Source organism: Panthera onca, chromosome B1, assembly GCF_046562875.1.
Source record: "Panthera onca isolate mPanOnc1 chromosome B1, mPanOnc1 haplotype 2, whole genome shotgun sequence".
Taxonomy (NCBI): Eukaryota; Metazoa; Chordata; class Mammalia; order Carnivora; family Felidae; genus Panthera; species Panthera onca.
The window spans coordinates 108,373,884-108,390,828 of record NC_138342.1 but is presented as its reverse complement, the minus strand read 5'-3'; the positions used below and the strand labels follow the sequence as shown (position 1 = coordinate 108,390,828).

The 16,945-nt window shown below is 33.0% G+C and overlaps 1 protein-coding gene across 3 annotated transcripts in view; it reads left to right on the top strand.

The window, feature by feature from the left end:
- The window catches only part of MFSD8 (major facilitator superfamily domain containing 8), a 143,550-nt gene that overhangs the window by 100,611 nt on the left and 25,994 nt on the right, over window positions 1-16,945 (top strand). For 2 of the 3 annotated variants that reach the window (XM_078445762.1, XM_078445761.2), the window contains exons 8-13: window positions 1,420-1,564; window positions 2,292-2,347; window positions 6,403-6,511; window positions 8,605-8,739; window positions 12,074-12,177; window positions 12,266-12,513. In XM_078445762.1, the coding sequence (XP_078301888.1) occupies window positions 1,420-1,564; window positions 2,292-2,347; window positions 6,403-6,511; window positions 8,605-8,739; window positions 12,074-12,177; window positions 12,266-12,513 (797 nt within the window). The remainder of the gene's footprint in view (window positions 1-1,419; window positions 1,565-2,291; window positions 2,348-6,402; window positions 6,512-8,604; window positions 8,740-12,073; window positions 12,178-12,265; window positions 12,514-16,945) is intronic. The other variant, XM_078445763.2, reaches the window with a different exon arrangement.

Below are 16,945 nucleotides of genomic sequence, written 5' to 3'. Positions count from 1 at the left end.
CCACCCCTTCTCTCTGTCTCTCTCAAATATAAATTTTTAAAAACCTTAAAAATTTTTAAAGAAGAAAAACATTGAAAAATCATATAATTGGTTCATGCTTTGAATATTACAGTTATGAATACCATCACTTTGAATCCATTTCCATTTACTTTATCATTAATATCCTACCCTCACCCCTTTTTCCATTACTTTCTTTAAAATTTTTTTTAATGTTTATTCTTGAGAGAGAGACAGAGAGACAGAGATAGCACAGACAGGGGAGAGGCAAAGAGAGAGGGACACACAGAATCCAAAGCAGGCTCCAGGCTCTGAGCTGTCAGCACCTCAGTATCTAGCACAGAACCTGGTATACACCTGGTATATGTTCTCAGTAAATACATAAGAAGTATTTTGGAGATTAAATAATGATAAAATAAAAGAGGTAGAGGCATATAATAGATCTCATAGCATTTTAGAACCAGGAATGGCTTAAGAAATTATTTAGCTTAACCCCCTTTATTTCAGAGCCAAGAAAATGGAGGTTCAGAGACAGTATTAGCTATTTCAAAGGCAGACAGGGAATTAGAAAAAAAAAGACCAGCACTAAAATTTATATCACCTTGTTCATTGATTTGCCACATTTTCAACCTGAGAATAAAAGAAATAATCAAAAAGAAAGATTATCTCATTTAAATATTTTGTATTATCTTTAGATGAGTAAATGTAGGCCTGAAAAAGATTAGATGGGCTTTCCTGTAATGACCACATTAACAGCACTAGCATTTATTGAATGTCTACTATTGTTAGATGCTGTTCTAAGTGTTTTATGTGTAATGTCTTACTTCATCCTTACCTTAAGGTTGCAAATTATTGGAAGAGCCAGATACAGAATCTAAATCAGGAAAGCAAACCAGTTCTCTTCCAAGCTGATTTTTGCCACAGATCCAAATTTAAAAATATACATGATTTAAATACCATATACACAATGATGATTTGAAATATTGACTTAACATGTGACATTCTACTCCTTATAATTAAATTGTAATTTTATATGGAAGAAATTGGATGATTTAAATTTTCTGTGGAGATTTTTAAATAGGAAGATACTGACAAATTGCTTTAGATATAATTCTTTGTGAATGTATATCAGTGTTTCTGAATCTTTTTGTCATTAATGTCCCATTAAGGAGCTTTTTTAGACATTTTTTTCCTAATTCCACAGATCAATTGTATATCTTTTATGGACTATGTGAATATCTATGCTTTATACAGAAAAAGAGTAAATATTTTGTTCCCTTGCCTCTATTGAGATGTGTGATGTAGATGTGAGATTCCACAAAGTTGCTTCCAATTTTGTAGTAAATGTCTTTCACATTTTTTTAGCCCTTGCCTCCCACATAATAATTTATCTGTATACATTTTATTTTATATTTTATTAAGTTTTTCAGACTTGTTTTGCACTCATTGGAGAAAAGGGCGTGACATGGGATGCCATTAAGCTGCAGATAAATATGTACACAGCACCAGTTTTACTTGGCGCATTCCTGGGAGTTTTAAATATTATTCTGATCCTTACTCTATTAAGGTAAATCAGATAGAAATTATAAAACTACTTGTGTAGATTGTGAAATTAAATAAGCATGATCATTATTGGAAGATAATTATTCCTATGAAGTCTTTATTTGGTTTTTGATGTCTATAGTTGTGTTCATGTTTTTTGATCAGCTAATACATATACTACTTGTAACTGAAATAATAGGCAATCTGATAAATGAGACTAGATTATAAAGTCTTTGAAGATTCAAAGTTTGGTCTTGACTTACTAACTGTAGGTTTCTAAGTACGGGAATGGCATGAAAGCACAGTTTTAAGTAGATTAATGATTGGTATCAACCTTAAATACAAAAGTTACTTATAGCTTTTGTTTACTAGAAGAAATTTTATAAAACTACAGAAGTTTTATTACTTTGTGTTTCTTTGGAGTGCTTTATTGAAGGCCCCAAAAATGTTTATAACAAATGTTTAAAATCACCGGAAAACTTTATTTATTAAGGTAGTCCATGTATGCTTTTGGATGAATATTGGATTGAATATTATGCTTCATTTTATATGATAAGATAATAAGAATTATAACTTGTATCTTTTAAATTTTGTTGGTTGTACCTCATTGGTAATAATTTCATTACTTAGCAGTTAGTAAAAGAAACTATATCAGAATGTGAAAAAATAAAGAAGGCTACTAATAAATTAAAGCCATTTGTCTATCGTAGTAAGTCTTTCATAGATGCAATATTTATGTTTTTCTTTTTAAGAGAACATCGTGTGGATGACTCAGGACGACAGTGTAAAAATGTTAATTTTGAAGAAGGTACTATGACCCTTTTGGCTAAATTACTATAACATTATCAAAGTGTTTCCGATTATTCTGTCTGTTTGGTATTTACTTGGATTTGCTTCTGAAAACAGTACAATGGGTGATTGGGGTAGGATCTTCAAAGTTAAAAGTTACCTCAATTAATAATTTTTTTAAAAGGCCTTCCCAGATCAGTTATTTGGTGTTCATGGCTGGCAAGATTAAAAGCATTGCTAAAAATCACTTCATCTTCTTTGCAAAGAGCCAGTATCCTAAAACCCTACAGTTCTTTGGAATGATTTCTGTAATGTTCCTATAAAATGTATCTTTCTGTTTCAAGCATTTCTTTGCTCCCTTAATCATGGAAATAGGTTTCTCTTTTGTATTTTTATTCTTTTGGTACACGCTACAAATGTACATTTTCATCCCTTAGATCTTTCTCTGACTTAGAAGTAAGTAACCAATCTGGTCAGTAGATATGTCTTCCTAAGTAAACTCTTATTTAAGTACTAATTATATTCTCCATGGGGAGTGTCCCCCTCTGTACAAAAGATTGCAACTCAGTTCTTGCCTTTAAGGAGTTTGTTCCTGGGAGTTTTAAATATTAGAAAAGTTGTGGAAAAGACATAGTATCTTCTATAGCCATTTTATTTAATTTTCACAACAAAACTAGTGGAAGGAAAGTTGAAAGTAGGGTAGAGAGCAGACTGGTGAAGAATGTTAGTAACTTTTTGAGAAAAAGGAGAAGTATGACAGTAGTCAGATTTCAGGTGAGACTAGTCCAGATGTGTGAAGGCCTGAACTAGGGCAGCAACTAAGAATGGAAAAGAGACAGCTATGAGTTTTTGAAGAAAAAAAAATTAAGATTCTTGATAGATTGGATAGGAATTATTAAGGAATAGAGGGAGTTGTTGAAGATGTCTGTCAAGTTTTGAGTCTAGATAAGTGAAAGAATGGGAGAGAACAAGAATTTAGGAAAGGACATTGGCTGAACAGAGAAAATGATTTCAGTTTGAATCAAGCTAAATATACTGCTACACTAGAACAGTGAGAAAATGCCAGAGGCATTTGTAATTTTGGCTTCAGAGATCAAAGCTAGAGATACAAATTTCAGAGTAAGCCAGTGAAAAACACGACAGCAACAAAGAGACAGTGAAAGAAAAAAGGGAAGAGAGGGGTACATGCATCAAGTGTGACAAAATATTGTTGAATATAGGGGCTGAATATATATTTCATATTTTTCAAAATAAAAAATGAAAGAAAAGAAAGAATAGTGAGGAAATGCCCGCAGGGGGTATAAGCCGCTTTTTTTTTTTTAAGGTGAAAAATAGGGTACTAACTTAAAAGACCTATCAGGTAAAAGGAATGAGTAAGTTAAGGAGGGTGAGTTTGAGGTGCTGAGAAAGATACGTAAGAAACAAAATCTTTCAGAAGTTGGAAGGGGGTAGCAATATCGATTAGGACTTCATGGAGTTTAATGTGCTTCAAAAACACCTGGAAACCTTGTTAAAATGGGTTCTGATTCAGTAGGCCTTGGTGGGGGTTAAGTGGGTTGTCAGATTAAATACAGGATGCCCAGGAGAATTTGAATACTTTTTTAGTATAAATATGTCCCGGCTGGGTAATTTTGGATTTCAGATAAGAACAAATAATCTTTTAGTATAGATATGCCTCAAATATTTCATGGGACATTCTTATATTTAAATTTCAAATTTTGCATGGAAAATACTTAAAATTATTGTTTATCACAAATTCAAACTTAACTGAGTATCCTGTATTTTTATTTACTAAATCTGGCAAACCTTGTGAGATTCTGAGAATCTACATTTATAGTAAGCTATCATGGGAGCTGATGCTACTGGTCTAAGGACCATAGCAAAGATTTGGAACTATACTGTCTAATATGGTGGCTGCCAGCCACATTTGGCTATTTAAATTTAAATTAAGCTAAATTACATTGAAGAAATTCCTCAGTCACACTAGTAACACTGTAAGTGTTTAATTACGGGTCTGTGGCTAGTGGCTGTTTGGAAAGCACAGAGAAAGAACATTTCCATCATGTCAGAGTTCTATTGCACAACACTGCCCTAAAGCACAAATGAGAGTTTAGAAAGACCAGATCTATTTTCTTTCATAATATTTCTAGGTATTTCAAAATAATTTCTAAAACAGAAATCATTTTTAAATTTCAGTAAATATTGGGGCGCCTGGGTGGCTCAGTTGGTTAAGTGTCTGACTTCGGCTCAGGTCATGATCTCACTGTCCGTGAGTTCAGGCCCCGCGTTGGGGGCTGACAGCTCAGAGCCTGGATCCTATTTCAGATTCTGTGTCTCCCTCTTTCTGTCTCCTCCCCTGCTCATGCCCTGTTTCTCTCTTCTCAAAAATAAATAAATGTTAAAAAAAATTTTTAAAAATTTTTCAGTAAATATTTAAAATATTTCTGCTTTTTCCCTATTATTAAAAATGTTATCATTGGATAGGATCATAATTGCTAATTATATAGTTTTTGAATCAATATATTAGTGTAGTCTTTTCCTAAAATTCTTATAATTTTGATACCCAGTCAATCCTCACAGTCTAGGATGCAACATTTCTGAGCTTTCCCACTGAAGCCAGCACTGGGTAGAGGCTGCAGGAAACTAACCATATATGATGCAAACTCCAGTCTAACTTGGGGCAATGTTGCTTTTTAATTCAAAGGAGTAAAGACTGGGTTCAAGGTGGTAACAGAGAATCAGGCAGGTCTGTCCCGAGGAATATAAGGTCCACAAGGACCAGAGTCTATCCCGGAAAAGGATCTGGACAAAGGTGACCAGTTTTCTTTGTGCCATTAGAAAGGGAGGTCATAACTCTTTGTTGAGTGTTCAGGGTGCTTAATTGTCCCCAGATATAGCAGACTATTTCCAAGTCTCATTTATTATTGGAGGAGGAACTCCTTGTCAGGAATCCTGAGATATAAAGGGAAACGCTATTACGAGAAAAATTATAGAAACTTACTGTATCTTGGGAAAGTAGCCCCATGCCCCCTGCTGGTGTTACATACACACTTAAAGATAGCATAAAATGAAAACATTATTGAATTACTTGTTTGGTTTACTCTGAATAAGTAGGTAAATTGTAAAATAGCATGACAAATGTATATAAGTAGGTGTATTTCGCTTCACACTTCTCAGTTATATAAGGAATAACTAATATTGAGTATGTAGCTTAATACATAGTTTAAGATAAGTCAATACACTCACTTCCTCCTAATTTATAAAAGCACCATCAAATCTTGGTGGTAATTTACAAAATATATTTCCTTGCAAAAATATACATGATAATATAAGGATTTTTTAAAAACTGTGGTAATAACGTATAAGGATATTTACTTATACTAATTTCACATAACATTGAAATTCAAAATACATATCCACTGAAGTGAATCACAGAACTAGCTGATTTAATAAGCTATGAAAAAATCCTCATAAATTTAAGATTTAGGTAAAATAGAAAAAAAAACTTGCAGTAGAAATTTAAAGCAAATATATTTAGAATGAGCTCATTTTATAGAATTTTATAAAATATATTCCTATTTTGGATCAAGAGACAGCAAATAGAAAATCTGAGTATTTCCTATAGATAACAGAATTGAAGTATATCTCCTGGGAAGAAAATTCACGTTATTTTTAAAAGCCATTTTGGCGCGCCTGGGTGGCTCAGTCGATTAAGCGTCTGACTTTGGCTCAGGTCATGATCTTGCAGTCCATGGGTTCAGCCCTGTGTCTGTTCTGTGTTGACAGCTCAGAGCCTGGACCCTGCTTCAGATTCTGTGTCTCCCTCTCTCTCTGCCCCTCCCCTTCTTGTGCTCTGTCTCTCTCAAAAATAAATAAAAATTAAGAAAAAAAATTTTTAAGCCATTTAAAAATTACTTCTATGGTATAAATTGTTACTTTTAAACCACTTAGAAGCCTAAAAGTGATTTTAAATATTTAGTCACAGAATTTGCTACATATAGTTTCTACATTATTTTAGTGTCATAAGAAAAATTAGATGTTTAAGTAATACAATTTTTCTCCTGTTTATTATAGCAAGTACAGATGAAGTTCAGTTTCCCCAAGGAGATATTGATCAAGTTGCTGTTTTGGCCACCAATGTTCTGTTTTTTGTGGTTCTATTTATCTTTGCCCTTTTTGAAACGTAAGTTTTATTCTGTCTTCATTTATATCATATTATGTAAATCATCTGTATTTCTTAATGCAATATTAATAGGCTTATCGATATTCTCAGAAACTTTATGGAAGGCATACGTTTTGTCATGATATAAAAAGTATACATAAATTTTATGCTTTTAACCTGAATATAGTTAATTCTCTGTCTATAATATTACTTTATCTTTCCTCCCTTTCTTGGAATTTTATGATAAATATAGTTATAAAACTTTAGTGCCATGAGTAAATTAACTTTAAGCTATATAACTCTCTATGTATATGGAGCTCAGCCTGGCAGTGTTAACTCTATTTAACATCTGATCCTGATCCTGAAAAAAAAAACTAGTATGATATATTACAAAATCTCTGCCTTGTGTAAGCTTTGTTGATCTTTAGTTATCATATGGCTTTTTTATTTTTAAAATGCCTTTCCATTATGTTATAAAAATAATATATTCTTGGTGTAAATATGCTAAACACTGCAACTGTATTTCCATATCCATTCCTTTCCCTGGAAGTAACCACTGCTAATACATCATTGTGTAATTTTTGAAATATTTTTTCTATACAACTGTAAGTACTAGTTGTACTTACATGTGTAAGTACTCATATGTGCTATTATGTGTGTGTGTCTATTAAATCAACATAGACTATGTGACATTATCATTTGAAAATTTGGTTTATTCTTTTGTCAATACGTTGTAACATTTTTATGCCAATACATATAGATTTGCTTGATTTTTATTTTTTTTAGTTTATTTTTATTTTTAAAATTTTTGAGATATGTGAAAGTTTCAGTTCATTTGATTTTGGGGGCATTTTTAAAAATTGTGGGAAAATGTGCATAACATAAAATACATCATTTTAACTATTTTTAATCATACAATTCAGTGGCATTGAGTGTATTCACAAATGTTGTACAACCATAACCCCTATCCATTTCCAGAATCTTTTCATGATTCCAAACAGAAGCTCTATACCCATTAAGCAGTAAGTCCCCATTCCCCCTCACCCAGCTCCTGGGAGCCTTTATTCTACTTTTTCCAATCTAGGTACCTATATAAATGGAATCATACAACACATTTCCTTTTGTCCTTTGTGCCTCGCTTATTTCACTTAGCATGATGTTTTTAAATGTTCATTCCTGTTATAGCATGTATCTGAATTTCATACCTTTTAATGGCTAAAAAATATTCCATAGTCCATATATACCAATTTCATTTATTCATTCATCTATTGATGGACATTTGAGTTATTTCCACCTGTGGGCTATTGTGAATAATGCTATGATGCTGTGATGAATGTTGGTGTACAAGTATCTGTTTAAGTCTCTGCTTTTAGTTCTTTTGGTTGTACACCCAGAAGTGGATTTGCTGGATGATATAGTAATTCTATGTTTAAGATATTTAGAATTCACCAAACCATTTTCCACATCAGCTGTTCTGATTTAAAAATTTAAAATGGTGGTGTTCTTTTGTTTTTAAAGAATGAATATTTTAAATATATTTCAATTCCATTTTGCATCCAGTTAACAGAGGAGATACAAAATAGGAAACGAAGCTTGGCAAGGAAGGAGACAGATAGTCAAATAAAGGAAGAGCAACATTCAGAGGTAGGAAGAGAGATATATACATTCAAAGATAGTGATAAAAGAGACTAAGGAAGAGAAAAAGTCCAACAAGTTTCTAATAACCTAATAATAGTAACATTACTACTATTATATTATTACTTATTTTGATGAAATAAAAAAGAAACCACTTTAAACCAAATTTAACCATGATTAGTTAGTTAGAAGGGTAGGAATTATGGTTGGTTTATTTCTTTTCCTGTCTTTTAGACTTTCTGCAATATGGATATGTTACTTATATAATTAAAATAAATATTAGTAAATAAAAATACAATCAAACTTAGTAGTTTGTGCATGTAACAACTAAATGTGTTAAAAAATTTTTATAGAGAGAGCTGGTATCTTTGCTAAAAGAGATGCAAATTCTTGAATGTGTCAGTATCATTATTAAAGCTTCTATTTCACTTTTATAATGACTGTGATTTAAATAAATAACAATAATTTGTTTTTCTTAGCATCGTTACTCCATTAACAATGGATATGTATGCCTGGACTCGAGAACAAGCTGTATTATATGATGGAATAATACTTGCTGCTCTTGGAGTTGAGGCAATTCTTATTTTCATGGGGGTTAAATTACTTTCCAAGAAGTAAGTTATGTGTCTTTGGTTTTGTTTCACTCAATTTTAAAATACGCTTTTAAAAAAGTCTTTTTTTAAAAAGGGAAACATGGAATGAATCCAACACCTCACATCACCTTCAGAATGCCTACAAGCCTTCACATCTTTCCGACCTGATCTCCCATTGAGAAGCTAACAATGTAAACAAATGTTATCTCTCCATTGAAAGCTAATAATATAAACAAATATGTTAGTAAAATAAAATAATAAAGCTTTTCTCTCATATATTAGTTTTAGTGCTTGAGTGTTTGCAAACAGATTTAAAGTTTATTAAGGAAACACATATTTCTATACCATATGGTATATTCTTTGGTAAAGCAAGATATTTTACCAAGTGAATTGTCTTCTAATGTATCTTTTGTATACTATGTTTTATTTAAAGTATTTCTAAAAGTGTATTTTATAAAACTTTGTTCTGCTGTATATATATGTATGTGTATATATGTATATGTATATGTTTATGTGTATTATATGTGTGTATATGTATGTTATGCAACAGAAAGGATTTAGTGGTTAAGTCTGGAAAATTGTGCTTAAAATTGCCAAACTTCTTTATCTAAAACTTCCAAATCTTCAGTACTTATATATATTATCATAATGACAAATATCTTATGTAGCATAATATAGTTATTGTACAAAGTTGTTTGTAGCTTTGACTATAGACCATTATTTTTTTTTTAATTTTTTTTTTAATGTTTATTTATTTTTGAGACAGAGAGACACAGAGCATGAATGGGGGAGGGTCAGAGAGAGAGAGGGAGACACAGAATCTGAAGCAGGCTCCAGGCTCTGAGCTGTCAGCACAGAGCCTGATGCGGGGCTCGAACCCACGAACCATGAGATCATGACCTGAGCCGAAGTTGGACGCCCAACCGACTAAGCCACCCAGGCGTCCCATATAGACCATTATTTTAAAGAAGCATTTTGTAAAGCTACAACCGTGAAAAACACGCTTTGGGGGAAGTGCTTGTATAAAATTAAATTCATTCATGTTGTCCGAGATGAGACATTCGTTGATGAATTTAAGCAATCCTAACAATTTAATTCTTAAAATATTTTAATGATACTTTAGAATTTTATAACATTCTAAAATCAATTAACACATCTTGATTCAGTGTGTCAGGTTATGTGCAATTTGGGGGGGGGGGTACTATGAAGATTCCTGTGTGTATAAAGCCAAGAAGCAGGGACAAGATACAGATATAGACATAGACATAGATTTATATTCAAAATTAAATAACAGTAAATGCATTACATCTTGCTATAGAAATAGGTATTCTTACAGATTGTCCAATTCCATACCTTCAGAGAGCTTATGTTCTATTGGGTGGGAAAACCAATAAACAAAAATATGAAGTCAGGTAATGGTAAATACTGTGAAGAAGAATGGAGCAGAGGAAGAGAATAAAGAGTAGCAAGAGCAGGGTTGGGAGAGAGAGTGGCAGTGTTATTTCGACTGACTGCTCTAGGAAGGCATGTTTGAAGAAGTTACATCCAATCAGAGACCTCAACAAAGTCAGAAAACAGTCATGCAGGGGGTCTGGAACTCTCTTCTTCCAGAAGACTGAGCTTTGTGTGTTTAAGGAAAAAGCAGGAAGGCAAGTTTGGCCAGAGCAGGAAAGAAATGGCAATGGGAAAAGATCAGGTTGGAAAGATGTGAATCCTAGGTATCCTGAAGGTGATGTGAGGTGTTTGGGTTTGTTTGTTTATTTTGTTTTAGGAAGTCGTTGGTCTTGTTTGTAAATTTCATTTTTTATTATGGAAAATTTCTAACATATACAAAGGTATAGATAGCATCATGTAGTGAATTTCTAATATCCATTACCCAGCTTCAATGATTACCAATCCTTGAATAATTGTGATTCATTTATATAGTTCTACCCACTCCACACTCCCTATCCCCTATACCTAGATTATTTTGAAGCCTGTCCCAGATATCATTTCATATCTTCCATAAATATTTCAGTATGTATCTCTAAAAGTTCATGATGACAACATTATCACATCTAAAAATGTTAACAGTGATTTCTAAATATCATCAAATATCCAGGCAGTATTCAAGTTTTCTCCACTGGTTTAAATGTTTTTTAAATTTACTTTGTTTTGTTTCATATTTTTTTATTTTGTTTCACAGCTTACTTGACTCAGGCTCTTAAGTTTCTTTTTTTTTTTTTTTTTTAATGTTTCTTTTTATTTTTGAGAGAGAGACACAGAGCATGAGCAGGGGAAGGACAGAGAGAGAGAGGGAGACACAATCTGAAGCAGGCTCCAGGCTCTGTCAGCACAGAGCCCAACACAGGGCTCAAACCCACAAACCACGAGATCATGACCTGAGCCAAGTGCTTAACCGACTGAGCCACCCAGGCTCTCCGAGGCTCTTAATTAAGTCTTTTAATCTATAGGTTTTCAAGAAACCAGGATGTATGCTTTATAGTTTCTCACATTTTAGAGCTCACTGATTGAATTCTTATGGTGGTGGTGGTGTTGTCATTGTTGTTAACATTTTCCTGTGTTTACTATATTTCTGAAAAATTGGTACTTGTATCTAGAACCTTGATGAAATTTGAGTTCAATTTTTTGTCAAGAATATACTTTGTAGGTGGTAATATGTGCTTATATCAGGAGAAATATATTTTGTTTATCTCTTTTTATAATGTTAGTGACCATTGGCCATTTCTAGGTTCATTAATATATTAATAGATAATTGAAAAATGTTGATATTTTAATTCTATCATGTCTTTATATAATTTTTTGGAATACTTTCTATGAAGAGAACCTTCTTATCACCAATTATTTGGTTATCTTGAGGTACAGTTTGTACAGGAAAGACAAGATGATTGTTTCCTTTTATTAACTGAGTTTTAAAATAATGAGTTTATTTAAAACATACTCTAAAAGTAACCAAGAGCATTTTGTTTTAATATAATATGAATTCATAGATTATAACATGTGTTTTAATCCATTGTCATTACTATTTGTTCTGTTGTTCGCACTGTTGTGTTTTGGCCAGTGTCTTCAAATTGGCTCAGAGTACCTTTATCCAAGTACCAAGAGTACCTAGTAGCCACTGATAGCTTCTGTGTTCTTTGGTATGAAAAAACTATCCAGGCTCATCTTATACGTTTTCTGTCCAAGATCTGAAATCAACTGGTTCCTTTTAGTGGAAAATTATATTAGCATTCATATTAGTTGGTATATGACTAAAAGCATCAAGATATTATAGCATAGTTTATAAAATATAAAAGTAATGAAACTATGTAATAATGTTTTGTTTTTAAATTACAGAGTTTCTGTTCTTTAACAGGATTGGTGACCGTGCTATTCTTCTGGGAGGACTCATCGTTGTATGGGTTGGCTTCTTTATCTTGTTACCTTGGGGAAATCAGTTTCCCAAAATACAGTGGGAAGGTATAGCTATACTTATTTCTATAATGTTATCCCTTGTTATTCATTTAAAATTAGTAAGTAATACACTGTACTAATTTTGTTTTTACAGAGTTACATAATAATTCAATCCCTAATACCACATTTGGGGAAATTATTATTACTCTTTGGAAGTCTCCAAGAGAAGATCACAACGAAGGACCCACTGGTTGCCCAATTGAACAAGCCTGGTGCTTCTACACTCCCATGATCCATCTGGCTCAGTTCCTCACAGCAGCTACGCTAATTGGAGTAGGCTATCCAACCTGCAATGTTACGTCCTATACGTTGTATTCAAAAGTTCTGGGACCAAAACCTCAGGTGAGCAAGTTATCCTGATACTGCAATCACATGAAATATACTTGTAGGTACATTTTTTGCTACCATTCTCTGTTTTTACACAAGCTGAGTTGGTGGGTTTTTATCATATTCAGCACCTTAAATTAAAAAAAAAAAAAAACAACCAACTTTTATAAAGTACTTCTAGGACTTAGTATGTTGAAATTTAACAACGAGTACTCTAAGTTAGAGCTCAAAAATGTTTTGAATTCAAGATTGTGAGCTCAAAATCATTTCAGAGGAAAAAATACCTGAAGCATAAATTTCTGAAACTCATCCTTAAACTAGGCAAAAGTTAGGAAGCCAAAATTGATAGACAAATGTGGATCTAGGCTTAATTTCATCTGGTCCTAGAGACAATTACTAAGAGATGAAAGCACAGCAGTCTTAAACATGTATAGCAGCTATGTATAATTTAAAATTCATTTTTATTATAAGAATTTTCATATCCATTATATAAAAATTAGAAAAAATATAGAGTCCAAATGGAGAAAACTATCAGAGACAATTAATTTTGGGGAAATTATACTTCCAGTCTTTTATCTATGTCTGTGGGTGTTTAACACAAAAACAGGATTATATCATTGTTACTATTTTATAGTCTGCTTTTTAAAAAATATAACAATATATTGTAAATATTCTCCCATGACATTTAATTTTATTTTTTTAATTTTTTAAATTTTTTATTTTTAAATACATGGGATACATTTATTCCATGGAATACATTGTATTCCATTTTATTTATGTACCATCATTTATTCATTTTCCAAATATAGTACATTTAGGTTATTTTCGGGGTTTACACGTAACCCTTCTTTTTAGTACAAGTTATTTAAATGGTCACAAAATGAAAATACTACTTTCCTCTTTAAAAATTACACTGATAGGGGTGCCTGGGTGGCTCAGTCAGTTATGCGTCTGATTTCGTCTCAGGTCATAACCTCAAAGCTTGTGAGTTTGAGCCCTATATCCGGCTCTGTGCTTGACAGTTTGCAGTATGGAGCCTGCTTTGGATTCTGTGTCTTTCTCACTCTCTGACCCTCCCCCACTCATGATCTATCTGTCTCTCCTTCAAAAATAAACATTAAAAAAATTTTTTTTAAACAATAAAATAAAATAAAAATTGCACTGATAATGTTACATTTTCAGGGCAGAAATTAGTATTTCTATTGAAATAAGACAAAGAGAAAAGAAAATTTTTAATACTGTGTTTTTAAGGTATATAGTAGGTAAGACATTTGGTACTTTCTGAGTCTTTTAATCCATAAAATTGTATTTTCAAAACCAAGAATAAAAGCACATAACAAAAGCAATGTATGATAGTTGTAAAAAATTCAAATAGTTTGAAATGTGTATAGCAGAAAATGAAGACTCCCCTTAGCCTCAACACACTAAAGTCAACCCCTGTTCACTTCATTTGTATGCCTCAAGACATCTTTCTATACCTATTCAAGCATATGCAGACCCATGCCTTTTTTTTTTTAATTGGAAGATATTTATTAGTATGTAGTATTTAGTTATTTATAAATGAGTGTTAAGTATCAATGATACAATTAGTGAGCTAAAATTATGAAAATGTTTTTTGTATATTACAAGTATTTATTTAATTATTATTTTTTTCTTCTAAGTTTTTATTTAAATTCAAGTTAGTTAACATATAGTGTAGTATTGGTTTCAGGAGTAGAATTTAGTGATTCATCACTTACATATAATACTCAGGCTCATCACAAGTGCCCTCCTTAATGCCCATTACACCCATTTAGCCCATTCCTACCCACCCACCTCCCCTCCAGCAACCCTCAGTTTGTTCTCTACAGTTAAAGAGTCTCTTATGGTTTACCTACCTCTCTGTTTTTATCTTATTTTATTTTCCCTTCCCCAATATTCATCTTTTTTGTTTTGTTTTTGTAAGTTTATTTATTTATTTTAGAGAGAGAGGGCAGGGGAGGAGCAGAGAGAGAGGAAGAGAGAAAATCCCAAGCAGACTTTGTGCTGTCAGCACGGAGCACGATGTAGAGTTCGATCTCATGAACTGTGAGATCATGACCTGAGGCAAAATCAAGAGTTGGATGCTTAATCGACTAAGCCAATCAGGCGCCCCTCATCTGTCTTGTTTCTTAAATTCCACATATGAGTGAAATCATAAGTATTTGTCTTTCTCTGACTTATTTCACGTCACATAATACACTCTAGTTCCATCCATATTGTTGCAAATGGCAAGATTTCATTCTTTTTGATGGCTGAGTACTATTCCATTGTATATATATATGCCACATCTTCGTTATCCATTCATGAGTCACAGATATTTGGGGTCTTTCCATAATTTGGCTATTGTTGATAGTGCTGCTATAAACACTGAGGTGCACCTGCCCCTTCAAATCAACATTTTTGTATCCTTTTGATAAATACCTAGTAGCACAATTGCTGGGTATAGGGTGTTCTATTTTTAACTTTTTGAGGAACCTTCATACTGTTCTCCAAAGTGGTTGCACCAGTTTGCATTCCCACCAACAGTGTGAGAGGGTTCCCCTTTCTCCACATCCTCGCCAGCATCTGTTATTGCCCGAGTTGTTAATTTTAGCCATTCTGACAGGTGTGAGGTGGTATCTCATTATGGTTTTGATTTGTATTTCTGTGATGATGAGTGACATTGAGCATCTTTTCATGTATCTATTAGCCATTTGTACATCTTCTTTGGAGAAATGCCTGTTCATGTCTTCTGCTGTTTTTTTTGCTGGGTTATTTGGTTTTGGGGTGTTGAGTTTGATAAGTTCTTTATTGATTTGGGATACTAACCCTTTATCCAATATGTCATTTGCAAATATCTTCTCCCATTCTATTGGTTGCCTTTTAGTTTTGCTGATTGTTTCCTTTGCTGTGCAGAAGTTTTTTCTCTTGATGAAGTGCCAGATAGTTCATTTTTGCTTTTGCTTCCCTTGCCTCTGGATATGTGTCTAGTAAGAAGTTGCTATGGCCGGTGTCAAAGAGATTGCTGCTGTGTTCTCCTCTAGGATTTTGGTGGCTTCCTGTCTCACATTTAGGTTCTTTCATCCATTTTGAATTTATTTTCATGTATGGTTTAAGAACGTGGTCCAATTTCATTTGTCTGCATGTCACCATCCAGTTTTCTCAACACCATTTATTGAAGAGACTGTCTTCTTTTCCATTGGATATTCTTTCCTGCTCTGTCAAAGATTAGTTGACCATATAGTGGTGGGTCCATTTCTGGATTCTCTATTCTGTTCCATTGATCTATGTGTCTGTTTTTGTGCTAGTACCATATTATCTTGATGATTACAGCTTTGTAATACATACATGAAGACTAGAATTGTGATGCCTCCCACTTTGCTTTTCTTTTTCATCATTATTTTGGCTATTTGGGAGTATTTTCTGGTTCCATACAAATTTTAGGATGCACTCATGCCTTAAAAAAATTTTTTTTAACTTTATTTTTTTTTGAGAGAAAGAGAGACAGAGAGCAAGCTGGGGAGGGGCAGAGAGAAAAAAACAGATAATCCTAAGCAGGCTCTGTGCTGTTAGCTCGAAGCCCCACGTGGGGCTCACGTGAAATCATGACCTGAGCCGAAATCAAGAGTCAGACGCTTAACCAACTGAGCCACCCAGACGCCCCTAGAACGCACTCATGCCTTTAAAAAAAAAAAAAAAGAATTGTCTGACTTCGGCTCAGGTCATGATCTCACGGTTCGTGGGCTTGAGCCCTGCATTGGGCTCTGTGCTGACAGCTCAGAGCCTGGACCCTGCTTTGGATTCTGTGTCTTCCTCTCACTCTGCTCCTCCCCCCTCATGCTCTGTCTCTCTTTCTCTCTCTCTCTCAAAAATAAATAAACATTAAAAAAATTTTTTTAATTAAAATTAAAAAATTAAAAAAATAAAACAATATATTTTCTCTCATGTACGTAATATTTTTTTGCATCTTGTAGTGTTTTACTTAATAGCCATAGTCTTCTTTCCTTGTTAGTGCATATAGATGTTCTCATTATAATATCTTACTCTATATAGGACCTTATTCTTTTAAGCAACTGATTAGCATTCTATTCATTAAATACACTGTAATATATTTACTTAATCCACCATTGATTGACGGTTAGGCTGTTTTCAATTTGGAGATATTAAAAGTGTTACTGCACTGTACATTCTTGGATAGATTGTATTGGTTATAGTTTGGAGTATAGTAGTTGGAAGAGTGACATTATGGTATAGTGGAAAGTGGTATAGTGGATTCAGCCAAACAAACCTTCAAAATATTTTGGACAATTACTCGAATTTTCTAAGCTTCAGCTTTCACGTTTGTTGAATGAGGGTAATAACAGTTGCAGGAATTTGTGTATATTGGAAACAATATATGTAAAGTACCCAGCACAGTGTTGGGAATATAGTAAGTACAAAATAAATG